General features: G+C 36.5%; 1 protein-coding gene and 2 long non-coding RNA genes across 4 annotated transcripts; all 3 read right to left on the minus strand.

Moving 5' to 3' along the window:
- Positions 1–458: 458 nt before the first annotated feature.
- Positions 459–13,990, minus strand: LOC110935747. 2 transcript variants are annotated; one of them, XR_004868757.1, is made up of 3 exons: positions 13,853–13,990; positions 13,255–13,328; positions 459–580 (listed from the first exon to the last, which is right to left on the minus strand). It is a non-coding gene; the product is annotated as an uncharacterized LOC110935747 (long non-coding RNA). The 2 variants fall into 2 exon arrangements; XR_002589397.2 differs by lacking the exon at positions 459–580 and adding an exon at positions 12,250–12,414.
- Positions 13,991–17,598: 3,608 nt separating this feature from the next.
- LOC110873091 (uncharacterized mitochondrial protein AtMg00810-like) lies at positions 17,599–18,549 on the minus strand. Its single transcript, XM_022122045.1, has one exon. It carries the CDS (start codon positions 18,547–18,549, stop codon positions 17,599–17,601), a length of 951 nt encoding a protein of 316 aa, XP_021977737.1.
- Positions 18,550–21,883: 3,334 nt separating this feature from the next.
- LOC110935744 lies at positions 21,884–25,058 on the minus strand. The gene is made up of 3 exons (XR_002589396.2): positions 25,004–25,058; positions 22,313–22,362; positions 21,884–21,943 (listed from the first exon to the last, which is right to left on the minus strand). It is a non-coding gene; the product is annotated as an uncharacterized LOC110935744 (long non-coding RNA).
- Positions 25,059–26,422: the final 1,364 nt, after the last annotated feature.

Raw genomic sequence — 26,422 nt, forward strand, 5'->3', positions numbered from 1 at the left:
GATTTTCTCGACACCCGGCTCTACGAATATACCACTTGTACATACGTAGATCGGCTTGTTTTAAATACTATTTTTCATGTTAAAACACTTTTATACAAGTTCATATTTCTCGTGTGGTGGAGTTTCACCTTTTAACCCTTGTACCAAAGAAACAAGTGTATGTCAGGATACGTGATCCTAACAAAGTCGGGTTAAACGATGATGAGAGCCACCACATCATAGATCGGGCCATAAAAATCAACATATTCAAATACTACGACATTTACACGCGTTTTGAGCTTTTATCCAACGATATACACGTTTTAGTAAACTTTAAAGTTCCATTAAGCGGGTTACCGACATTCAACCGACAAATATCCTTTTAACCACTTTAGACATGACCAAAAATGAGTTTTAAACGTTATACCTCTAGCTCGGGGCTAGGGAAGAAACTAGTCGAAAACTGCGTGGATAATAGCAAACGGTAGAGGTCCTCCGCGTTCCGTTTGTTCTCGAGCTCCGTTGTACGTAACCACCAACACTTGTATGGACTTGGAATTGCAAGACTTGAACTCGAAAGCGGGTGGGTGGTTGTAACGCCCTGCGTTTTCAAACATCCTACATTTAGAAACCTTACGTGAAATTCTATCTTTGGAAATCTTGTGTTCTTATAACCATTCTTTCATCGTAATCGTTGTAAAATACGGAACTTGCTTCGTAAATAAAACTTGTACATTACACTTTTTACCTAGTTAAATCATGTTTTATTTCATATTTCACCTTGTTACAAGTTAGGGGAAACATTGTTGCACATTATTACACAACTTAACTAACAAAATTACTCATTATAATGTTTTAAAAAAATAAAAAAATAAAGAAATATGGCAGCCCCAATTCAGCAAAATTCAGCCCATATAGTTGGGTTTTGTGGGCTAGTTTCAAGGTGTAACCCCTTCTAAACACTTCCAAAGCCCAACCCATTGAAACCCTAATCCTTCCCCCTATAAATACCACTTATAACCAGCCTCCCTACCACTTTTGCAACCCTAAAAACTCACAAAACATCCACCAAACCGTAGCTGAAAGCAAGGGTTCGAGTAGATTGACACCCCTTCACGAAAATGAGCATAACTCACTCAATTCTTATCCGATTCACTCGATTCTTTTTCCTACTTGCTTGTATAATCATGGGGTTCGATTCCTAGACTTCTCCTTGGAGAAATCAGACCTGGAAATGCCCCGAAATAGTCCATAAACTTTCTGTTTGTTTTTATGTTCATCAAAAACTTGTTTAAACCTATGCAACTTGTGTCCAACACATCTCATACCTATGTCCTAATGCTTACAACTTATCCCATGGTTGGTTAAGCTTAAAAACAAGGTTGAGACATTTAAAATCAGAGGATTAAACCTCATAAACTTGGTGTTTTGTTTAGGGTTTTTAACCCACAAGTCATGTCAAACTTTGTCTTTGATACATGAGTGATTATGGAACAACTTGGGTTGTCCAAACATACAATCCTCACATGATTTGATGATTTCTCTTAGTTAGTGTGTGTATTTCTTATTCTTTATTGTATGTTCATGACCCTCCTTGGTTGTTTTTTTTACATCAAGTGTAGTGGTGAACACATAGAGGTGCCTAAATGGAAGACTTGATCTTCCTACCTCCTACATGACTTCTATGACATTTAGAGGTACCAAAATGAAGATTTTAATCTTCTACCTCATGCTTGAACTATTGGACATATATTATATAACCTAAATATATTATTCGAATAATCGAATCTTTGATGATGAACTAGTGTTCATATGTCGGGGTACTAGATTACATCATCCTAGACTATGATAACTTGTCACGATTCTAATGGAACCTTGTTCCATGAAAACATCTAAACTCCTTCGAGTTTCCTAGTGTCAAGAACAAGCATCATATGTACTAAATGATTATTTTCCATGTTATTCTCATATCTTATTTTTATGTTGTTTTAAACACCGAATCTCGACTCTAAACATACTTGAACCTTAACCCTTATACATTCGGACTCTAAATCTCTACTCGTCAACAATTGGATAATCGGAAAACATATGCAAACTTTGTGAGTATACTCGTATTTCCCCCTTTTTACTTTTACCACTTTTGGGGTGTAACATGTTTACCTATTAACTTACACATGAACACTTTATTAAACACATGAACGTTCCTATAACATGCTTGTATACGTGATGACTTGATACTTTAAACTTGGGTTATTCTTATGTGTTGAACTTATCATTAACTTCGTACGAGCCAAACCTTGACATATGTAGCGCTATAGGATTAACGACCCGCCCGTAAACTTGAGGTTATGTCTTGAGCATATTGCGTTTTCTTGGTTTGATATGTTAGACACATGCCATGTTTAAATGTTTATCTTGAATCACATGCTTGCTATGAGGAATTGTTCAAACTTATCTTTTGCTATGTACGTATCAAACTTGTATACTCGCCTTTGCTTTTGCATTGAACTTTATTTTAAACATGTTACAGGTTGAGGACGATGATGCTATGAAATGAAGTAGCGTTGATGCCTAGATACACATATAGACGTTAGGGTTTAAAATGTTGTATCAAAATTTTGTTATGTTATCATGTTGTTTTGTTAAACTTGTCGTATTTGAATATCTTGTAATGTTGACTGTTTGAAGTTATGAAATGAAATGAAATTTGGATTTTCTAAATATTGTCACAAATAGCGTTATGATGTCTCTAGCAATCTTCACACTTCGTCTCATCCCGATGTTTCCGCCATTGGTTGGGGTGTGACAGATTGGTATCAGAGCCATAACTATAGGGAATTAGGAAAAGTAGGAATGCTTTCACTTAGTCTATAGTTTTAGAGCCTTATTCGTATGCTTTGCTTGGACTACTACATGATACCTTATTTGTTACTTATTTATGCTCTTTTAAACATGTATGTTACTCATGTGTAATATTTGACATGTTATTCGTACGCATTAAAGCTTGTTCTATTATGTGTTAACACTTGTTTTATCATTTCATTATTTAAGTACCATTCTTGATATGCTTTCTTATGTGTTTATACTTGCTTGTGTATTTCCTTCAACACACACTTCCCTCATGCATTTTACTTGATTATTCTAAATCCGACAACACTCATATTGTACAAATGAGACGAATTCACCAAAATAGGCGTGAAACCCACAATTTAGTGAACGACTCTCAATCTATCTATTCTTCTTTTTACACGAGATATCGCCATTGAGCTAGGAGTGAAATCCACATCTAAATGGCAAATCTCAAATTTCAAATTCTAGTGGACCCTCGTCAACATGTCGAAATTTAAATTTTGACCCGACGAGTACCAACCACACTTAGGATACGAAATCGTCAAGATAGGGGTGAAACCCGCACCTTGTCGACTAGTTCCACTCCTTGATTTTTTCATAAATCCCGCCAAGTCTCGAAATTTCGATTGATTTGAGACATGTAGTAACCGGAAGGGTAAATACCGTTAACCGACCTGTCGGCGAGAGTATTTTACCTATTAGGCCAAAGCATGCTCCTCAAATTCAAAAGACTTTTCGACCACTTTGGTTAGTCAAAGTTCCGTTTGGAACACTCCAAACTTTGGTCAAACATGTGTTTCTATTGTTCATTTTATACCATGCAATCTTTCAACCTCGAGTTTACCTTTGATTTCTCTTTTCACACGCACAACATATCGAACCTTTTCGATACATTTATATATGCATGATTTTCATATAATTTAAATTCATATTCCTTGTAACAACTAGTGGAGAGGTATCATCGAGATTGGAGTGACTCCCTTACCTTGACGATTGACTCCACCCCTCTTCCCTTAAAACGACCTCACCAACGAGTTAGGGGTGATTCCCTTACTTAGGTGACCGTTACCAAAACTTCTTTTTCGAAACATCTTATTATGCAAACTCGATCATACTTTATACCCAAATTGTTTAATGTTATTTAAAAATACCCACTCATACAGATTTCGAAATACATTGTTTTATCAAACATACTTTTATTCTACAATCTATTTTCACTCAACTCATATACGCGAAATTCATAATCATGTCTTAAAACGTTTTATTACTCAAACTTCAAAACCTTACGAAATGCTACCTATCAATTTAATCGGCCCAATGAAACTCTTGCCCATGAACTTCGTATTCGACTTAATCACTAAAACTTGCTCACATTATATCGTCATACTAGAGACTTCCATTCTAAATTGAAACCAAACCAACCTTTCTCAATTACCTATAGGATCTTATAGATATTATGAGATCGTTTTACCAAAGAATATTTCCAACATCAACGAACCATTTGTCTAAACCCTTTAAAATGAACACTAAGACCTTTGATAAATCCCTTTTCCAAGGATCAACGTATTCACAAAAAAACTCCAAAATTTCTTGTTAGATGAAACGAACTTACATTTTTCCTACACCTATTTTTCAAAACACGTGGGCAAGAAGACTTCATAGGGACCGACCATCTTCGGATCTCGTAAACTCTTTTAAAACAAAGGTAGCATTTCCATTCATTACGAAATGCGATATGCATGACCAATAAGTACTTTATATACTCTTACATATGCAAACTATATTCTACCCTTTTAAACCAAGCTCAATCTAAATTTGATTCAATAAACTCAATGTTTCGTTTAAACAACTATACATGCATATCATCGTACACATTTTGGTCGATACCTCGCGATAACATCATTTATATCATTCGTATTACATACTCGAACTTTTGAATGCTTTATACACTTAGATCCGTGGTGTCCCAACAAACACTATATACGCAATATTTATTTTTAATACCTACACCTATGTTCATACGTTTTATGCTTCTACTTATACGCATACTACTTATACGTTTTGCGCTTCTACTTGTACACATACTACTTACACATTTTATGTTTATGCTCATACATACATGCGTATTCATACTTAAACTTATGCTCATACTTTCATCCTTACTCATGATTCGTACATTCGTACCTATACGCGAGCGTAATCCGAGGGATTCGCTTACGTGGGTCCCATACATGCTTAAACATAAACATGCTTACATACGACATTCTTCTACGTACACATTCTTATTTTCAAATTCATGTATACCTTGATTCATACATAACTAGTACAAGCTATGTGGATCATGCGACGATCAGTATAATCGCGGGTGCACACGGGATTATAGTGATAGGCGTATGAGAACCATAGAGTGTACTACTGTGTATGGTAAGACACGGAACGTAACATGACCCCAAGTAACGAAACGGACGTAATGTGGTTAAAACATGGTGGATACGCCGCTGGTACTTCCTATATATAAGTGTTTTCACCATGCTACCAAACTTTCGTAAAACGTGCCATGAGAAATTCAGTGTGTTGCAGACCTTTTGGACCTAATACAACTTCACGCAACTCACAAACGCATTATATCCGATTATTCATGACGAGACTTCATCCTTAACACACTACGTTCATCTATCCAACACTTATGCTATTCACATACTTGTACTCTTTAAGAGTCATTCGTTCATTCTATACTCGTATTATTTTATACAAAACTCGTTCGCAATCCAGCTTGTTTAAACATTTGAGTCCTAACTTACCTCGTTACCTATAAAATAGCCTCCCTATTCTTGATTCTTGTGAAACTATACTTAGTATACCTCTATTGCTTTATTTAAAGTAACAAACCTTTTCGTTCCTCTCAATAAACAGGTTTTACGAAAGTATGATTTTTTTATACTATCCTTAAAAACTTCCCCTTGCAAATCTACCTTGACGTTCTCCAAAATTTGGTACTTTTCAAAACTTTCAAACTTCCCAAGTTTCAATTCTTAATGATCACCTTTATGCCAAAAACTCTTTCAAGCCTTCCTCTTGAATAAATTTCGGGACGAAATTTCCTAAAGGAGGGGAGACTGTAACGCCCTGCGTTTTCAAACATCCTACATTTAGAAACCTTACGTGAAATTCTATCTTTGGAAATCTTGTGTTCTTATAACCATTCTTTCATCGTAATCGTTGTAAAATACGGAACTTGCTTCGTAAATAAAACTTGTACATTACACTTTTTACCTAGTTAAATCATGTTTTATTTCATATTTCACCTTGTTACAAGTTAGGGGAAACATTGTTGCACATTATTACACAACTTAACTAACAAAATTACTCATTATAATGTTTTAAAAAAATAAAAAATAAAGAAATATGGCAGCCCCAATTCAGCAAAATTCAGCCCATATAGTTGGGTTTTGTGGGCTAGTTTCAAGGTGTAACCCCTTCTAAACACTTCCAAAGCCCAACCCATTGAAACCCTAATCCTTCCCCCTATAAATACCACTTATAACCAGCCTCCCTACCACTTTTGCAACCCTAAAAACTCACAAAACATCCACCAAACCGTAGCTGAAAGCAAGGGTTCGAGTAGATTGACACCCCTTCACGAAAATGAGCATAACTCACTCAATTCTTATCCGATTCACTCGATTCTTTTTCCTACTTGCTTGTATAATCATGGGGTTCGATTCCTAGACTTCTCCTTGGAGAAATCAGACCTGGAAATGCCCCGAAATAGTCCATAAACTTTCTGTTTGTTTTTATGTTCATCAAAAACTTGTTTAAACCTATGCAACTTGTGTCCAACACATCTCATACCTATGTCCTAATGCTTACAACTTATCCCATGGTTGGTTAAGCTTAAAAACAAGGTTGAGACATTTAAAATCAGAGGATTAAACCTCATAAACTTGGTGTTTTGTTTAGGGTTTTTAACCCACAAGTCATGTCAAACTTTGTCTTTGATACATGAGTGATTATGGAACAACTTGGGTTGTCCAAACATACAATCCTCACATGATTTGATGATTTCTCTTAGTTAGTGTGTGTATTTCTTATTCTTTATTGTATGTTCATGACCCTCCTTGGTTGTTTTTTTTACATCAAGTGTAGTGGTGAACACATAGAGGTGCCTAAATGGAAGACTTGATCTTCCTACCTCCTACATGACTTCTATGACATTTAGAGGTACCAAAATGAAGATTTTAATCTTCTACCTCATGCTTGAACTATTGGACATATATTATATAACCTAAATATATTATTCGAATAATCGAATCTTTGATGATGAACTAGTGTTCATATGTCGGGGTACTAGATTACATCATCCTAGACTATGATAACTTGTCACGATTCTAATGGAACCTTGTTCCATGAAAACATCTAAACTCCTTCGAGTTTCCTAGTGTCAAGAACAAGCATCATATGTACTAAATGATTATTTTCCATGTTATTCTCATATCTTATTTTTATGTTGTTTTAAACACCGAATCTCGACTCTAAACATACTTGAACCTTAACCCTTATACATTCGGACTCTAAATCTCTACTCGTCAACAATTGGATAATCGGAAAACATATGCAAACTTTGTGAGTATACTCGTATTTCCCCCTTTTTACTTTTACCACTTTTGGGGTGTAACATGTTTACCTATTAACTTACACATGAACACTTTATTAAACACATGAACGTTCCTATAACATGCTTGTATACGTGATGACTTGATACTTTAAACTTGGGTTATTCTTATGTGTTGAACTTATCATTAACTTCGTACGAGCCAAACCTTGACATATGTAGCGCTATAGGATTAACGACCCGCCCGTAAACTTGAGGTTATGTCTTGAGCATATTGCGTTTTCTTGGTTTGATATGTTAGACACATGCCATGTTTAAATGTTTATCTTGAATCACATGCTTGCTATGAGGAATTGTTCAAACTTATCTTTTGCTATGTACGTATCAAACTTGTATACTCGCCTTTGCTTTTGCATTGAACTTTATTTTAAACATGTTACAGGTTGAGGACGATGATGCTATGAAATGAAGTAGCGTTGATGCCTAGATACACATATAGACGTTAGGGTTTAAAATGTTGTATCAAAATTTTGTTATGTTATCATGTTGTTTTGTTAAACTTGTCGTATTTGAATATCTTGTAATGTTGACTGTTTGAAGTTATGAAATGAAATGAAATTTGGATTTTCTAAATATTGTCACAAATAGCGTTATGATGTCTCTAGCAATCTTCACACTTCGTCTCATCCCGATGTTTCCGCCATTGGTTGGGGTGTGACAGTGGTGGTGATAGTGTTCGGCCGAGAGGGAGCAAGGGGAGAGGGAGAGGTGGTGAGGTGAAGTGTGTGTGTTCAAGTGTGTGAGAGATGTGGTTATTTATAGAAGAATGTGCCTCGATCCTCGCGTAATCTAATATAAAATAATAAAGGTGTACTCTCCCGGGCCCACTAGTTGGCCGATCCCATTGGGATGTAATGGTGCTCGGTTCGTTTCCAAACGTTCAGTTACGGTTTAGTTTGGTTAAGTGCGTTAAGTGCGAGGTCTAACCCCGTTAGTTGCTTTAGTGTATTAAAAGCGGGTGTTAGGGTAATCAGGGACCCTAACTGGCTCAGAAAAGTATCAATATTAATTTTGGCAATATTTTTATGTTCCGGGTATTGTCCGGTTGTTCGGTCGGATAGTAATCCGTTAAAGTGCTTAAGATATCCGTTAAGCGTCATAAATAATATTTTTAGCGACACAATTTATTCTGCAAAGTGTCGGGAATAATTCCTCATATTTTGGCACTTTATTAATTAGCTAGAAGCTAGTGTGTTGATAAAAGTGCTGTGTTCCGTGCTTAAAGTATGTTTTAGGCACATCCAAATCTCTATATCTTATTCCTAGAGACGTAATCATACAACCCTTGTATCCCTACACACACTATGGGTGTAGTAAAATAATTCTGGCTCATTCAGACCTTTAGAGGCAGTGTTTGCCTGATGCTGGCTATATCAGCATGTTCACTGTGTATCCGTTTAGTGCTACTGTGCTTTTGTGCATCATGTTTGTCACTAAGGTTCAGCAATTAAGTAGTGTAGTGACAGGAATATCAAAGTATGATGCAGATATGTACAAGTACCAACAATCAAGTAACAGTTTATCAGCAAACTCAGTAAAGCACAGTAATTAGGCAATAATTAATAATTAATTAAGTCGTACGGATACCTGGTTTTGAGAGGGTTGTCACAAAATGAGATTAATTCCTTACGCTTCATTAATTAGAAGCCTTATGTAAGTTTAAGTCTATACTCGTTTAGATATTACTCACTTTGCAACACACTAGATACGTCTAGATTAATGTGAAACATCTAATAGAGTATTACAATATTTTTAAAAGAAACGAGAGACTATATTTTAAAGAAGAAGTGAGAACTAAAACCGATTGATTACTTTAACTTTGTAATGTTCAAAGCTGACAAAATGTAATTTCAGGTTTATCCTTATGTCAGCAGACAAAACCTATCTTATGGAGGAGTCATAATGGACTGATATGAACAACCTAAGTTATAACGACATAATATAGTCACTAAATGTTGTTGGAAATTTATCAGTGGATTCATGACTTTATTAACTCCATATAATTAATATATTGAAGACTTGTTGTATAAAGTCAGCTACCATGTCTCCTTGAACAGTAACAGTTCGAGAGGTGCCACATTAAATTTCGATACGCAATTAATTAATCGTTTATGAACAAATTGAGGAAACTAAATCTTTGTATCGAATGCATTCATGATATGCTTAAGGATCCTATAACTAAAAGTCTATCACCCATAACTATTATGTAAGCGCTTATAATAATCATGGGTATATTGATGACTATGTACAACTGCATATCGTACCATGAATGACTAACTATTAATTAATTTTCCTCATCAGTTTGATTTTGTATGTCTCTTACATATGTTCTGCCGGTGTAATGACATATAGACAACTATAAATACAAATCAAACGTTAAAGGGCTTACTTATTTTGATCATAACTGTTAGGTTTTAAATTGAGGCTGTAGTATGATTAATGGGGGTCCTGAGTCGAATAATGATTCAACGGCTGTATTTCTCTGCTACGGTTCTTGGTTTAAAGCTAAAATGAGTATTAACTTCTGATCAGACTAATCTAATACTCATGATAAATGATTATTCGGCTAAGTGGGAGAATGTAAGATTAAATATTTACTTATTTATATTTAATCTAGTAGCCATCATTATCATTTGTATAATAATAGATCAAAATATATAAAACCTATAATAAATTAGTTGGTAATTGTTGATGGGCCAGATTACCCTAATTAACTAATTGGGTTTCCCCTTGGGTGTATATAAGGAGATTAGTAGAGAGGGATTAGGGTTAGACATTCATAACATCAACACTAAAATCGCCCCTCCTCTCTCTCCATTACTACGAGTTCTTCAACCCTAAAGAACTTGGTACTACCATCATGAACGTACATCCTAAAGGGGAACTCGACCAATCTGACGAACATGACGTCTACTTCATTCTCTGATGCGGTTTATTATTCATGATTGAATTTATTTAATTAGGGCTTATGTTTTTCCCAAATTCTGCTGATATAATCAACAGAAGATGCTTTTTTTCAATGCAAATTAACTACTCCTGTTTATATGTACATTGTAGAATTTAAACCAAGAAAAATACTTTATCATGACACCATGCCTTTTTCAGGATAAAGAAATAGTTACTATATATTTTTCTTGAATATATGAGATGCTCATTAAGTAAGGGCGTGCAAGGGTCGATTTAAATCGGTTTTGACCTAAAATCATAATCATAACCGCAATATTAGTTAATGGACAACCATAACCATAATTTTTTGGTTATTTGGTTTCAAAGGTTATAACGAGTCGGTTATAGGTGGTTAACCATTAATTTAGACATAGGTCAATTTTTTTTTTTTTGAATTTGAAATAAATTGCTATTACATATTTTTATATGTTAGTATATTACATAGCATTAAACATACATATAATCTATAACATTATTACCACCGAATATTCAAACAAAGTGATGTGATATATTCCATAAATTCATATAAACATTCAACCAAAATAATATGAAATAACCCATAACTACTAAAAACGTTTAACCAAAAACATCAAATATTAAAAAAAATAGGGAAAAGTCCTAAATCAGACCAATATTTTACTACATGTCGGTTCGGTTCGGTTCGGTTACGGTGGGTATGAAAACATTGATAACCATAACCGACCCATTAATTTCGATTTTTAGAAAAACCATTAACCGATTCACCGGTTTTTGATTTGGCTCGGTTTTGTCGGTTAATTTGATTATGGGTCGATTAATTCGAATTATTTGCACACCCCTATCACTAAGTTTCAAAACCTATAAAAATACTATGTTTAGATATATTACTTTTAGTTTTATAACTTGTTTTTTTAACATTTATCAAATAAACCTTACATTTTTAAGCACTCTTAGATCACCATCACCTTGCTGCGAACTCTACGCACACAAACCACCGCCGCTAGTTTTACTATTCAATTTGAGATGAATCAGTCTCCAAGATAGAAGCCCTTTCTAATAGGCGAACATTTCTAAGAAACAAAGTAAAGAACAAGACATTTTTATACCAATTTTATGTCCTTCATTACTAAAATGCAAAACCTTTAAATTTTTTTTTGGAAGGTGACTTTCTATGTACTAGACCTAATGGTCACGGTGTTCATGTCGAAGACAATCCCCCGTCAGCCCCACACTCTCGGACGCGATGTTCGATCGGGCCCCGGCCGCCGCGCAAGCTGACTTTTGCTCGGAAACCATACTGCCCTCACACGAGAGACTCGCTGGGGTAACAGCTGGGTAAAACCGGGTTGCCCTCAAGACCGCACCATGCCTCGGTAGGATACGATCCATCATTGGGACGTCCCACCCCCCGAATGCAACACCCGGGAGTCGAACCGGCGACCTCCAAGGAGGAAGTCGGCCCAACCCAAACCACATGGGGATTGCCAAGTGAGCTAGGGGGCGGCATACAAACATGCAACAAAATAAGAAGAAATACGTGGATGCACTAAACATAATGGAAAGTGAACCTAATGACTAATGTAATTGCTACTCTGAACATGACTTTAAACAAACTAACAATTATATAGAACATGATGATGAACGTGGGTGATGCTAACCGCCTAACAATTACAATTCTCTTATCTACACTCTTCTCATTTCCGTCACTCATTACCAAAAAAATCTGGACGATTTCCGATGATGGTTATTTGATTTTTTTTAATAAATGGTTGATTTTGATACTGGTAAGACCCGTCTAATTTAACATTAAAATATTGTTTAACACATATCAACTTCGATTTAAATAAAAGTCGACAAAGGTTTATTTTGAACAAAATGCATAAAGTTTAAGTTTTCAAAATGTAAATGACAAAAACACGGAAGCATAGGTCTTGAGTTGTATTCGGTTCTTCATATGTGGATTATCTGGTCTCCTTGAGTTACATTACCTAGTATACAATAATCACTCAAACGATTAGTAATTAAAACATTTGAGTGAGATTGTTAAATCCGGAAGTCAAAACTTTATTTTTCAAGCATTATGCATTATGGAGTATTGGAAGCATACACACATGTTGGAAGTTCAAAACATGAAAAGCGGGAAAGTTGGTATCATTCGGCGCCACTAGGCGTTGATTTCAATGCACCACAGCAAACATTTTCAATTTGGCGCACCGGGCTCTGATTTTGGCGCACTAGGCGCTGAACCTAGACATGTCTCACGAATTTCATGTTTCTCTACCAAATAAGTGTCCAGATCAGTCCAGATTATGTTTTTATGTTTTAAAACTCATTCCTTATCATATGTAAATTTGTAACCCATTACTCGGATCCATAATTTATACATTTTATGCTCCCGTTACCCGGTTTGCGGTTATATTTATTTGACCCGTTATGATGTTCAAGTACTAAAGCTTAAACTATCCGCACCCTTTTCATGGGATTATTCCCCTACAACTACAACCCATTAACTGGGCTTACTAATCCTGTGTTTCACCCTCCCGTTACCCGGTTTGCTTTTACACTTATTTGACCCATTCAACCTCCTGGTGGTTGAACTTAACTAATTCAAGTTCATTCCAAGGATTCATATCCTTTCAATCACGACCCTTTACCCGAGTTTATTGCTCCTGTTACCTCTGGTTTGCATTTTACTTTATTTTGACCCATTTGGGTTGTTCGTGTGAATACCATCACTTATGAACAACCGACCCTTATGCATCTTATTCACAACCATTACTTGAAACCAACTATAATAACTTAATAGAAGAAAATAACGGAGCGCGTACCCATGTACCTTAAAGCTTTCCTTTCAAACGCACGTCCGATCCGGTTTTACCTTCCGAAGCTCCACTCGAGTCGCCTAAATAATGCAACCCAATTATCATTAGAACCTGATTGTTCACATCCATGACATGTAAACTTGCCAACATTCAATTTTAGGTTCGTATCAATGTGTCTCATTCATTATCATTAACCGACATTTCATTCAAGCATTTTGTCATACACCTTGTGGGCAGGAAGTTAAAGCTTTTCTTTTTGTTAGGTTTATGGACTCCATAAACCCAATTTCATATCATTATGAGCTTAGTATCATTAAAATTAAATATCTTATGCAACCATGTCTATCAAGAGCATCACATCAAGCTAGTAGTGATAACAATTTGGCTTCTTTCATGTTAAAAATCAAAAACCCACTTACTCTTTCAAACACATGAATCCTAACACTTCAATTGTGCTAATTTTTTCCCAAGTTTAGCAAACATGGTGATTTTAAACACACACTTGTCATGAATTCTACCGTATAATCTATAACCCGTTCAAGAATTGAGATTCATGGTTTTTCTTTATCATTTATACTTCACCAAAATAGAAAATTATACATACCTTATGATCCCTTAGACTAGGTGATAACTAATATTGATTCATGCACGAATTTAGACCCAAATCTGCCTTCAATTTGATGATTTTAGGTTAGAGAAGGATTTCACCTTCTTTCTCTTTCTCTGGTCGTTCCTAGAACACACACTTGTGAGTGTTTTATTTTAATTTTTCTTTTTTTAAAAACTCTAGATCTCATGTTAACCATTTTAGTCCCTCATCTTTAGTTTTATTATAAAGCCCACCAATCATTGTTTTATTAACCAATAACATATTACTAACTAGGTAAATTGTTCCTAGTTATTATACTTTGAGTTTTATTCAGGGATATATATATATATATATATATATATATATATGTGTGTGTGTGTGTGTAAACATACATATAGTCATATAATTAATATTTTTGGGGTGTTACATTATTATACTTAGGGTTTTGTTACAAGTGTTCTTTGCTTTTACATCTCAAATGCGTGTGCTTCGCGTATAACTTTGTGTTTTATGTTTCCTTTGGTTTTGGTATGTGTTTGTGTATTTGAAAATATTATTTTCTTTTGATTTAATAATAATTCTTGCTTTTATATAGGAGAAATTACAAACCCAACCATTGATCAAAACCACTTTTAAAACTAGTCACCTCCCGCATTTTTGGAGCGACGCATCATGCACGAGATGCGTCTTTGGAGAGATTTCAGGCTTATATATCTCACTCAGACGTGGCCAATTTCCCAAATGCATATATTCCAAATCACAACACAGCCTCCTCCTATATATCTCACTCACTTCCTGTCTCTTCTTTCACAGTTCAAAGTTGTTCTAACTTTGAACCAATATCTCATCTATTTATACATCATTCAATGGACTTTCATCATCACCACCATCAAGATATTTCTTCTTCACAGTCACAATCACATACTCTCCCTCTTTTCTGTTCAGAAACCACCTCTTCATCATCCTTCAAAACCACAAGACTCTCTCTCTCTCTCTCTCTCTCTCTCTCTCTCTTTAATGGAGGTGGCCAGTTTCCCAGACGCATGGGCCTCAAGTGCAGACACACGTGTCCAATTCCAATTCCAAGGCACATCCCGCGCATGATGCGTCACTCCAAGGACGCGGGAGGTAGCTAGTTTTGAAAGTGGTTTTGGTCTAATTTTCCCTTTCATATATCTAGCTTGGTGTGTGTGTGTTCTCATAAGAGTTGTGTGCGCATGCGGTTGGGATGACTTTGGTGGTAAACAAGGATCATATTTCAGAAGGACGTTCAACCAAATATTCTTTATAAATTAATGATACTCGCAAGTAAAAAATGTTAAGAAAATCTGATGTAAATGAAAGAATATTTACAATATTAATACTCCCTAAATGGTTATCATTGCTCCAATACAGTGATACTAAGGGTTACATGAATGAGTTAACACTCTAGTTACGTATTTGGTCAAATACGACTTAAATATGTTCAACCTAAATATCGTACCCTATATGACTATGGCTGAAATAATAAGATTGTAATATATAATCTCAAATAGCTACTAAACTTTTTATTTAATTGAAAGAAAATTAACATATTTAGAAAGATAAATGTAATATATTTTAGACATTATCAGTTAGGTTAAATATGATGAAGAAACAATATTTACTATTACAAATGTGTTTGGGACATAATCTTTCATACATACATGTACACATATATTTGTACAAAAATAGCGGGATTCTCCACGCACTACAACGAGCATTAGGTCGGTATCGTTTCTGCTCTTCATGATACTGGTACGTTATTGGAACTTGTATATATAGCTAGATTACAATACAAAAAAATATTCTGTTTTGAACACAACTCTATTTTCAACAAAATTAATACTCCAACGTTGAGAAACAAATTACACCCAATTGCGTATCCATGCTTTTAAAAAAGTTAATGAATGCAGATTATTAGGTAAATCATATGAAAATTATATTCGTTAAATTCATGTATTATTTATAGCATACGTGTGAAGTTAAAAGTAAAAAAAAAAGTTATGTTTTTTTACTATATTATATCCAAGTTTTAAAGATTTAAAGAAAGTTGCATTGAGCTGATATACAATATTTAAAATTGTTGTGGCCGGAAAAAGATGAAAACTTTACTATTTCTTTTTGAAGCACAATTATTCTTTAACTGCTTTATAGTATAATATAATATAATATAATATAATATAATATAATATAATATAATATAATATAATATAATATAATATAATATAATATAATATAATATAATATAATATAATATAATATAATATAATATAATATAATATAATATAATATAATATAATATAATACAATATTTATATAATATTTATATGTGCATATGTTATTAACTAGTAATAAAGCCCGTGAGCGCGCGTTGCGGCGCGTGTTCATCGCAAACATTGAATGAATTAATCAAAGTGTTATGTGATGTGTGAACCATATGAAAACGCGCATTTTGACGTGTTAGACTGAACTATGCAACATATATAAGCATTGTGATTGGATCAAACTGTAAAGTAAGTTAAATTTATACCATATAGTCATAATGTATTATATATGACCTGGCTTATACATAGAAAACGTAACGGGTATAAAGGAAAAACTGACACGTATAATCAAAAAGGATAATTACAGGTTTTTGGTTTTTTTGAAGAAAAAAAACTTTCAATAAAATTACATAGACTGACTCCGCTTTAAATAAAATTTATAACGAAACGTTGTACTTGATAAACAACTTGCAATGGTATATTAAGAGTGTAGAAAACACAATATTGTGATATTAAAAAAAAAAAATAAAACGACTAAAAAGCTGAGGGTGAAATCATAATTTTTGAAACGGGGGCAAAATCATATTCTTTTAACTAAGGGCAAAATCGTAATTTCTAGCATGGGGCAAAATCAAAATTTTTTTTTTTGAATTCGGGGCAAAGTTATATAGTAATTTTTAGCTCGGGGTAAGTGTAAAAAATTTTTTTTGAAGTTGGGGCAAAGATGTAATTTGGAACTGATGGCAAAATAGTAATTTGTGGCTTTGGGCAAAAGCGTATTTTTATTTTTAGCTAGGGGCAAAAGCGTAACTTCGAGCTGATGGCAAAGTCGTAATTTTAAAGCGGGTATAAAATCATAATTAAGTGGGCCAATAGGGGAGTGTCAGACAGTTGCCTGGCACTGTGCCCCTTTGCCGCCCATGCCGGCCAATAAAGAGCCGGAACTATTCCCGGCTGACGTAAGCATCTTGAAATTGTATGTATAGGGAATACAAGAGATCGTGCGTCTGTTTCATGAAAAAGTAATGATCAAAGACCATATGCTATTCTAGAACTAGCAATAAGTTGATCTTCTCATAAACTACAAATTTGGTTGTTGTTGTAAAACTCGATCTCTCAAATATAAAAATACAATACGTTTACAATATATAGGAATTCAAACAAGCTATACTAGGAAACCAAATAATACAAATTAATACCATCAATACATAATTGTAGAGATGATTTCGTAAATCATTAACATGATTTACATTATGCTTTTACCCCCCGTCAATCGAACAGGTGGGGGAGCAATACGAAGCAAGCCGCGAAGTTTTTCAAATAGAGGCCTTGAGAGACTTTTAGTGAAGATATCCGCAACCTGGAGATTGGATGGAACAAATTTTGTATAGAGACGACCGGAGGAAACAAGCTCACGCACGAAATGAAAATCAATGTCGATATGCTTTGCACGTTTGTGTGACACTGGGTTTTCACTTAGAAAAATAGCACTCTTGTTGTCACAAAGCAAAGTCGGATGAGCCATAGGTAGAGCATGTAGTTCTCGAAGAAGGTAAGTAAGCCAGATGATTTCAGCTGCAGTATTGGCCATGGCACGATATTCAGATTCACAACTAGAGCGAGAGACTGTAGGTTGTTTCTTCGCACTCCAGGAAACCAGATTGCCACCCAAATAAATAGAATAACCATAGCGGAGCGTCTGGTTTCAATATAATGGGCCCAGTCCGCATCAGAGTAGCCAACGATGGTTGTTGAAGTTGGTTTGGAGAAGGTTAACCCAAAGGCAATTGTTCCTTTAACATAACGTCGTATCCGTTTAACCAACTGAAAATGAGATGTTGTAGGGGCCTGTAGATGTTGACTGGCTTGATTTACTGCATAAGAGATGTTCGGTCTTGTAATGGTGAGATACTGAAGAGCTCCAACTAGAGACCTGTAAAGAGTAGGATCATGAAACGGGACACCCTTGCTGAGAAAAGTATCAGTGGTAGCAAGAGGAGTGGCAACAGGTTTGGAATCTAACAGACCAGCACGAGACAAAATGTCATGTGCATATTTTGCCTGACTGAGAAAGAGACTGGCATCAGAGTTAGTAACTTCAAGACCCAAGAAGTAACCGAGTGGACCCAAGTCTTTGACTGAAAATTCTTTATGCAGTCGAGCAACAAAGGACGTAATAAAAAAGGAATCACTGCCAGTGGTGATGATGTCGTCCACATACACAAGAAGATAAACAATGGCTTTTGCTGTCTTATAAATAAAAAGTGATGGATCCGCTTGACTACAAACAAAACCATGTGATGTTAAGAAGGTGCTTAGTCGTTGAAACCAAGCTCGAGGCGCCTGTTTGAGACCATAAAGAGCTTTCTGTAGACGACACACATGATTAGGAAATCTAGCATCAATAAAACCCATAGGTTGTTCCATGTATACCGTTTCAGAAAGATTGCCATTGAGAAAGGCATTGCGCACATCCAAGTGACGCATGGACCAACCATAAATAGTTGCAAGCGATAAAACAACACGGACTGTAGAGGCTTTGACAACAGGACTATTGTGTGAGAGAAATCAAGTCCTGGAACCTGAGTGAAACCTTAGGCCACCAAGCGAGCCTTGTATGGATCTATGGAACCATCTGCTTTGTATTTTGTTCTAACAATCCACTTGGATCCAACAATGTTTGCACCTGTAGGTCGTGGTAGAGGTGTGCATGATTCGGTTCGGTTTTTGGGTAAAATCAAAACCGAAACTGAAATGTCGGTTTTTGGCTTTTTAAAACCGTTCGGTTTCGGTTTTTTCGGATTCTGTTTTTTCGGTTTTTATGTCGGTTCAGTTCGGTTATTTATGTTTTTGGAACAAAATTATATAAGATTCAAAAAAATATAAAGTATAATTTAAAACATAAGAATCTTTTTTATATGTTTATATTTAAGTTATTATAGTTAACATCTTTAATTAATATTGTTTATATAAACCTAACCTTCTAATCTATTTTTATGTTTCTCTAAAGTTTTTATTAAGACATTTTATTTTATAATAATTTGAAGATCATTTAATTTTTATATAAAATTTTGTTATTTTTTGTAGATAATAAATAGATCACTTTAATTATAAATAAACATGTCATGTTTTTATTATAAATACTTAACATTCAAGAATAAAATTAATAATTTCTACCAGCATTGGGTTAAACATTTAAACAAATTAAACTTAAACTTAAAAAATATATGGATTGTAGCTTATCGGTTCGGTTCGTTTTTTTCGGTTATTGAAAATGGTTATCTAAAAACCGAACCGAAGTTTTCGGTCATTAAAAATTTGAAAACCGAACCGTTGGTTTTTGTTTCGGTTCGGTTTTTTCAGTTCGGTTTTTTCGGTTATGACGGTTACGGTTCAGTTATTTCGGTTTTCTGCTCACCCCTAGGTCGTGGAACAAGTACCCAAGTGTTGTTAGATTTTAACGCCTGGAGCTCCTCTTCCATTGCCTTCACCCATTTAGAGTGTTTTGCTGCTGATTTGTAACCACGGGGATCATGAGCTGCAAGTAAAGGATGATGTAATGAACCTGAAAATAAAGACAAGTTAGCATAGTATTTGGGCTTCAAAATGCCGTTTTTCGATCGAGTTCTCATAGGATGAGATGGCATCGGCTCAACAGGAGATCCCTAGGTAAATTGGTGAGAGGTGTTGGGTATGATAGGTGGAGTTGGGTCGGTCGTTGGTGGATTGGAGAGGTTTGGTGGTTGGACCGATTGTGAGGAAGAGGTAGGATGGGTTTGTGGTGGTGATGTGGGAAACGGAATGGGGGCCGAGGATGGTGGGTGGGGTGATGAGGTTTGGGCTTGTGTTTGGACCGATGGGGTAGGTATGGATGAGTGGGTTTATGGGGCCGAGTGATGAGAGTTAGTGGATTGGGCCGATGTGTGAGGATTGGAGAATAATGGAGGAGTGGAAAAAGGTGGATCAGCAAAGCATAAGGAACAAGGAGAGGACACGTGACAGACAGTGGACTCAGAAGTAAGAGGTGAAATAACTGGTGGGGGATTTGGTAAAGAGACAGATGGAAGAGTTTCATCAAAGTTAGAGAAGACCAAGGTGGCCTCATCAATTTTTTTTTGACATGACCGCTAAACGGATAGGAATCCTCATTGAATTTAGCATGCCTTGTAACATAGACGCGGAGAGTTTTTGGATCCAAACATCGATAGCCTTTGTATTTAGCATCATAACCAATGAAAATACATTCAGTGTTGCGAGGTGATAGTTTATGTTTAGCATAATCCCTTAGATAAGGGAACACACGACATCCAAAAACACGAAAGGTGGAGCCACGTGTCCCAGTTGTCGGCCTCGTTGTCCCAGTTGTCGGCCTCGTTGTCCCTCTACCATCAGCAGGTTAGTGGAGATCATGGGGTAGATGTCGCCGCCCCCTGATTGGTGCCACGTAGGCTTCCTTGTGTAATCTCTGTCTCCTGCACGTCAGACGATCGTGGAGCACGATAGAGCACAGCCTGGTGGACGCTGATTGGCTCATTCTTCTGCCACTTGTACCTTGTGTACTCTTTAAAGTGGCCTTGCGCCGTAACTCCTGCGCGACTCTTGCTGTGCACGTAACTGGCCCGCGCAGGGTTGTAGGAGCTGAAGGCTCTTATCCAGAACACTAAGTATGAAAACTGATGCTATCTCTTTTTTGGACCTCGTGTGAGGCCAGGTTCTCCTAAGCAGCCCGCGCGGGTCTAAAGATTGATCAGCTTGCTGAGTAAGGAGTATGGTCCAACGCGCGACCTAGATGTTCTGCGCGGCTTTTTGGGACCATACCCCTTCAAGTCCCCCCAGTCCAGTGCTTCTCCAAGCGCGTAGTAAATGGTTGGAGCTCTAGACTTAGAAAAAAGAAAAGTGTGCTAGCTTTGAAAGGTGCTTGCTAGGTCTTGGTAAGCGGCGCACGTGTAAATGTTTGTCAGTTACTGCGGCGCGACTACCAGATTTGGCTGTTAGTAGTTATTTGCTTTTTAGTGGTAGCATGCAGGCTCATTGGATATTCATGAATGTTGTGCGGCCTTGGTAACTTCTGCATGAGGTTTGTAGTAACTTTGAGCGGGAAAAACCTCGAATTTTGAATTCTGACAGGTTGGTGCAAAATGTCTTTGACGGCGACGTTTGAGTTGACTGCTGACACGACCATCATCATGTTGTCACTGACGGTTCGGCTTACCGTCAGGCGAGTGAGGCGCACGCGCGCATGGTAACAGTCATTCCGAGAATCCCGCCTTACGTGGCATCTACTGATTGGTTACACGCGCAGTGAATCTAGCACGTTTACCCATCGCATTAAATGCTATGAGTATAAATAGTCGACGAGATGGGAGAGAGTTGCACACATCCTTCTTCTGCCTCTCTATTTTCTCTCTAATCTTCAACGAATCTTCAAAGATTTCCCAGCAGACCTGCAAGTTTTCTTGAACATTTAAGTTTCTCAGAGTAGATCTTTACATTCAAGTATTCTCATGGCTGATGAAGAAACTCAAGTTGAAGAAGTGTCACGGCCCTATCCCCGGTTTGACCCGGTCAAGAGCTGCGGGACAGGAACCCCGTGGTATTTAATTTAGGCGACAACGGAAGTCTTTAATACAGGATCTTTTAATATTAAAATGCTCGTTTACGTTATTACATAATTTAGGGATAAAACCCTGTAATTTACAATGAAGTGATTTCATTGGGAAATCTTTATTTCACAAAACATGTTTCTTTATTTATTTATATTGAGCAACTTCCTTAAGCTTGTAGTGCTTCACGGCACTTTTCTTGGATCACAACAGATCACCTGAAACATGTTTGAAAAAGGTTTTGTCAGCGGGAAATACTGAGTGAATCATTCTTTTGTTAAAACGGTATTTTGTTATAATTTACAGTATTAAGAGCGATTACAATGTTTCTGTTTATCAACCATATACCCACAGTATTTGTCACTCGACCATCCATTGGTAACCTCGGAGTCCAATGGTGTCTGTGACTATGGTCATATCACCCCTTGGCTAACTCGTTGTCCAATGGTGACGGTTATCAAGTAATGTATACAAAACCCCACATACTGGTTGTAACTTGGTGATTTACAAAGACTTCATCCCTGTAATTATAACTTTGAAATAAATACAGTTTTGGAATTAATTTTGATAAAAAGAGAATGACTCACCTTGCAGATTTATACGGGCGGAGTTTAATCTACTGATTAGCCTGTTTAACCTAATTTAAATAACAATGCACACGAACTGGGTTAGTAACTAATACAGCATTTACGATAATTCACGAGATTAAACCCTCACAACAAATGACAAAGTGTGATGTAACGCCCTGCTTTTTCATACCTTCCATAATTAGAAAGCTCGCCTTGTAATGCTATTTTTGGAAATCTTGTATTATTGTAGTCTTCTTTTCGTTGTAAAATCCGAGACTTGGATCATAAATAAAATTCGTATTTCTTTAAATTCACCATCTACATATTCATACATGTTCATACGTTCGAATTCATTGTACATCGAATCCTTATTTGTAATTCATACTTATACGATACTTATTCACGATACATGTCCATGCTCATCCTTAAATTGTTGATACCTAAAAACCCCTAATAATATGCTTATTTATACAACGGTTAATCATCTAATATGTGACATATACTTGTCACTTACAAACATGTTACATACTTGTACATTACACTTTTTACCTAGTTAAATCATGTTTTATTTCATATTTCACCTTGTTACAAGTTAGGGGAAACATTGTTGCATATTATTACACAACTTAATTAACAAAATTAATCATTATAATGTTTTAAAAAAATAAAAAAATAAAGAAATATGGCAGCCCCAATTCAGCAAAATTCAGCCCCATATAGTTAGGTTTTGTGGGCTAGTTTCAAGGTGTAACCCCTTCTAAACACTTCCAAAGCCCAACCCATTGAAACCCTAATCCTTCCCCCTATAAATACCACTTATAACCAGCCTCCCTACCACTTTTGCAACACCAAAAACTCTCAAAACATCCTCCAAACCGTAGCTGAAAGCAAGGGTTCGAGCAGATTGACACCCCTTCACGAAAATGAGCATAACTCACTCATTTCTTAACGAAATCACTTGATTCTTTTTCCTACTTACTTGGATAATCATGGGGTTCGATTCCTAGACTTCTCCTTGGAGAAATCAGACCTGGAAATGCCCCGAAATCATCCATAAACTTTCTGTTTGTTTTTATGTTCATCAAAAACTTGTTTATACCTATGTAACTTGTGTTCAACACATCTCATACCTATGTCCTAATGCTTACAACTTATCCCATGGTTGGTTAAGCTTAAAAACAAGGTTGAGACACTTAAAAATCAGAGGATTAAACCTCATAAACTTGGTGTTTTGTTTAGGGTTTTTAACCCACAAGTCATGTCAAACTTTGTCTTTGATACATGAGTGATTATGGAACAACTTGGGTTGTCCAAACATACAATCCTCACATGATTTGATGATTTCTCTTAGTTAGTGTGTATATTTCTTATTCTTTATTGTATGTTCATGACCCTCCTTGATTGTTTTTTTTTACATCAAGTGTAGTGGTGAACCATAAGAGGTACCTAAATGGAAGCTTGTTCTTCCTACCTCCTACATGAATTCTATGACACAATAGAGGTACCTAAATGAAGATTTATCTTCTACCTCATGCTTGATTATTGGACTAAATAATACATATAATACTTATACATATGTTTACTATTCGAACCCTTGATGGTGGACTTGTGTTCATTCATCGAAATAGTAGAATACATCATCCAAGACATAAGACTTGTTACGATTCTAATGAGTATACTACTCATGAAAACATTAACCCTTGAGGTTTCATAGTGTCAAGAACAAGTACTTGGTGTTAAAGGACGATTACTTTTGAATACATATATTCTTGTGTTTTAACTTCCTAAATCCCTAAACGGACATATTCAACCTTCTAACGTCGTCAACTTCGTCACATTGGATAATCGGAAAGCTTATACAAATTTTGTGAGTATACTCGCAACCCCTTTTTATGTTTACCACTTTTTGGGGTGTAACATGTTTTTCTATTAAACTACACTTAAACTTATTCTTTATGCAATGCACAAAACAATCCTTATACATGAATACTATGTTATGATACTTGATGCTTACGTGGACCATACTTATGTGATATGTTTTAGTCATTAGCTCTCACGAGCCTCCCTTCGACATGTATAGCGCTATAGGAGTAACGCACCGCCCCCCTTAAACTTGGGTCATGTTGAATTAATTAAACTTTCTTGCGTAACAGAGGTTGGCGAGAAATATTGCATGCCACGCTAGGTTGATCTCGTATAGACTAAGTTGTCATGTGGATTCGTTTTAAACTTTTATACTTATACTTATACTTATGCTTAAACTTGTATACTCGCCTTTGCTTTTGCATTGAACTTTATTTTAAACATGTTACAGGCTGAGGATAATGATGCTATGAAATGAAGTAGCGTTGATGCCTAGATACACATATAGACGTTTAGGTTTAATCGTTCTATCAATTTTGCTTATGTTGTTATATACTTCTTTGAACTTGTTGTATTTGAATTTTTTTGTAATGTTGACAATCTACTTTATGAAATGAAATCGATTTATTAAATACTGTCACAAATAGCGTTATGTGTGATGAGCAATCTTTCTTCGTCTCACTCCGATGTTTCCGCCATCGGTTGGGGTGTGACATGTGATACTTAAACATCCATCGAATTAACGACGAATGACAAAGTAAAAACCCAATTTGAGCAGCACTTAAACATTCGTTGGATAGTTTTAATCGATCGGACGTTGAATCATAATAGCGATCGAGTTAATACCCGGTATCGAAGCAGCACCTCACTATATGAAATTATAATTTTGGACAGTATATCTTCGTTTTTGGAAAGTTTCGTCGACACAGAATGAAAGCCCCTGAGCTAGGCTATTTATAGCCTGAAATTGGGTTTTACGCGGCCCGCGTAAACCCACACATATATCTTACGCGGCCCACGAGGCCGCCTAGTCTAGGCGTAGGGTTGATGGGTCATGGGCTTAGGTTGGACAGATGGGTTATACGTGGCCCGGATACTTATCCGGTTGAATTTCAAGTTGACGCGGCCCGCGTAAGCATCCTTTAAGTTTTACGCGGCCCGCCTAGAACCCTAAAACCCAATATCCCTTACGCGGCCCGCCTAAAACCCAATTTTCTTGTTTTTCTTGGTTTTTCATGTACAGTAGGGTTTTAGGGGTCTGGGTTTACATCTATAGGTTGGTTAGGGACATTTTTGAAGGTCCTTACAAGAAGGTCCCCTCCCTGTTCTCAAATGGGATCACGGGTTGTTTGAGCAGATAACCAGAGGGTTCCGGTTCCCACCGGAATGGGATGCCCAATATCCCCGGCAGGGTCAGACTGCCGCTGACGCACCACCGGGTTATATTACCTTGTTTGAAGACTTCTTCTTGCAAGGTAATTTCCGACTTCTGGCCACGGAGTTCATGGCACATATACTCCATTACTATGGCTTTCATATTTCTCAAATGAGTCCACCCGGCATGGTGAGGGTGAGACACTTCGAGTTCTTAGGCCGATCTCATGGGATAGAACTCACAGTCAAGAAGTTTCGGGCATTTTATCTGTTGATTCGAAATATTGGGTTTTACTCTTTCGGCAACCGTGGTTCGGCCAAGAAAATTCTGCTAAATCCTCCTAGGAGCTTTCATGATTGGAAGCAGAAGTTCTTCTTTATCAGGGAGGAAGTTATGCCAATCGCGATGATCTTCCACAAGCCGGATACAATTGACAAGGAGGAACTCCCCATAGCTAAAGGGGTTGATTGGTACTTGAAGCTTACTGCGACGCCGAATCGCATCTTCGGTGAAATTGTCTTGGTTGCGGTGCAGATGAGTGACAAGTGGCCGGAGACTAGCAATGAAGTACCCATTCTAAAGTTTGAAGATAGAGGTATGTTGTTTCTTTGTTTTTATCTTCCTTTGTAATTTATCTGTGCTTAACTGCTGAATTTGATTGCAGAGGCGCACCTTTACCAAGCTGCTTTCCCCACATTCGGTGGATCTATGGGTGTGCGCCCGCTAGAATCAGGGGAGCCTTATTGGTACGAGAGGATCAAAGGCCTTTTTCTTTACCCCCCTGCTGGAGGCTTTGCCAATCCTCCCACTACAACCGAAGGTGCGCATCTACCCAACCCCAGGCCCTTGCGTGCTGTGACTTCCGCTGGGAAAAAGATTCTTTATCTTTC

This window comes from Helianthus annuus, chromosome 1, assembly GCF_002127325.2.
Source record: "Helianthus annuus cultivar XRQ/B chromosome 1, HanXRQr2.0-SUNRISE, whole genome shotgun sequence".
NCBI lineage: Eukaryota > Viridiplantae > Streptophyta > Magnoliopsida > Asterales > Asteraceae > Helianthus > Helianthus annuus.

Excerpts from the sequence above, each read along its gene's own strand:
- LOC110873091 (XM_022122045.1), bottom strand. The coding sequence starts at position 18,549 with ATGGAACAACCTATGGGTTTTATTGATGCTAGATTTCCTAATCATGTG.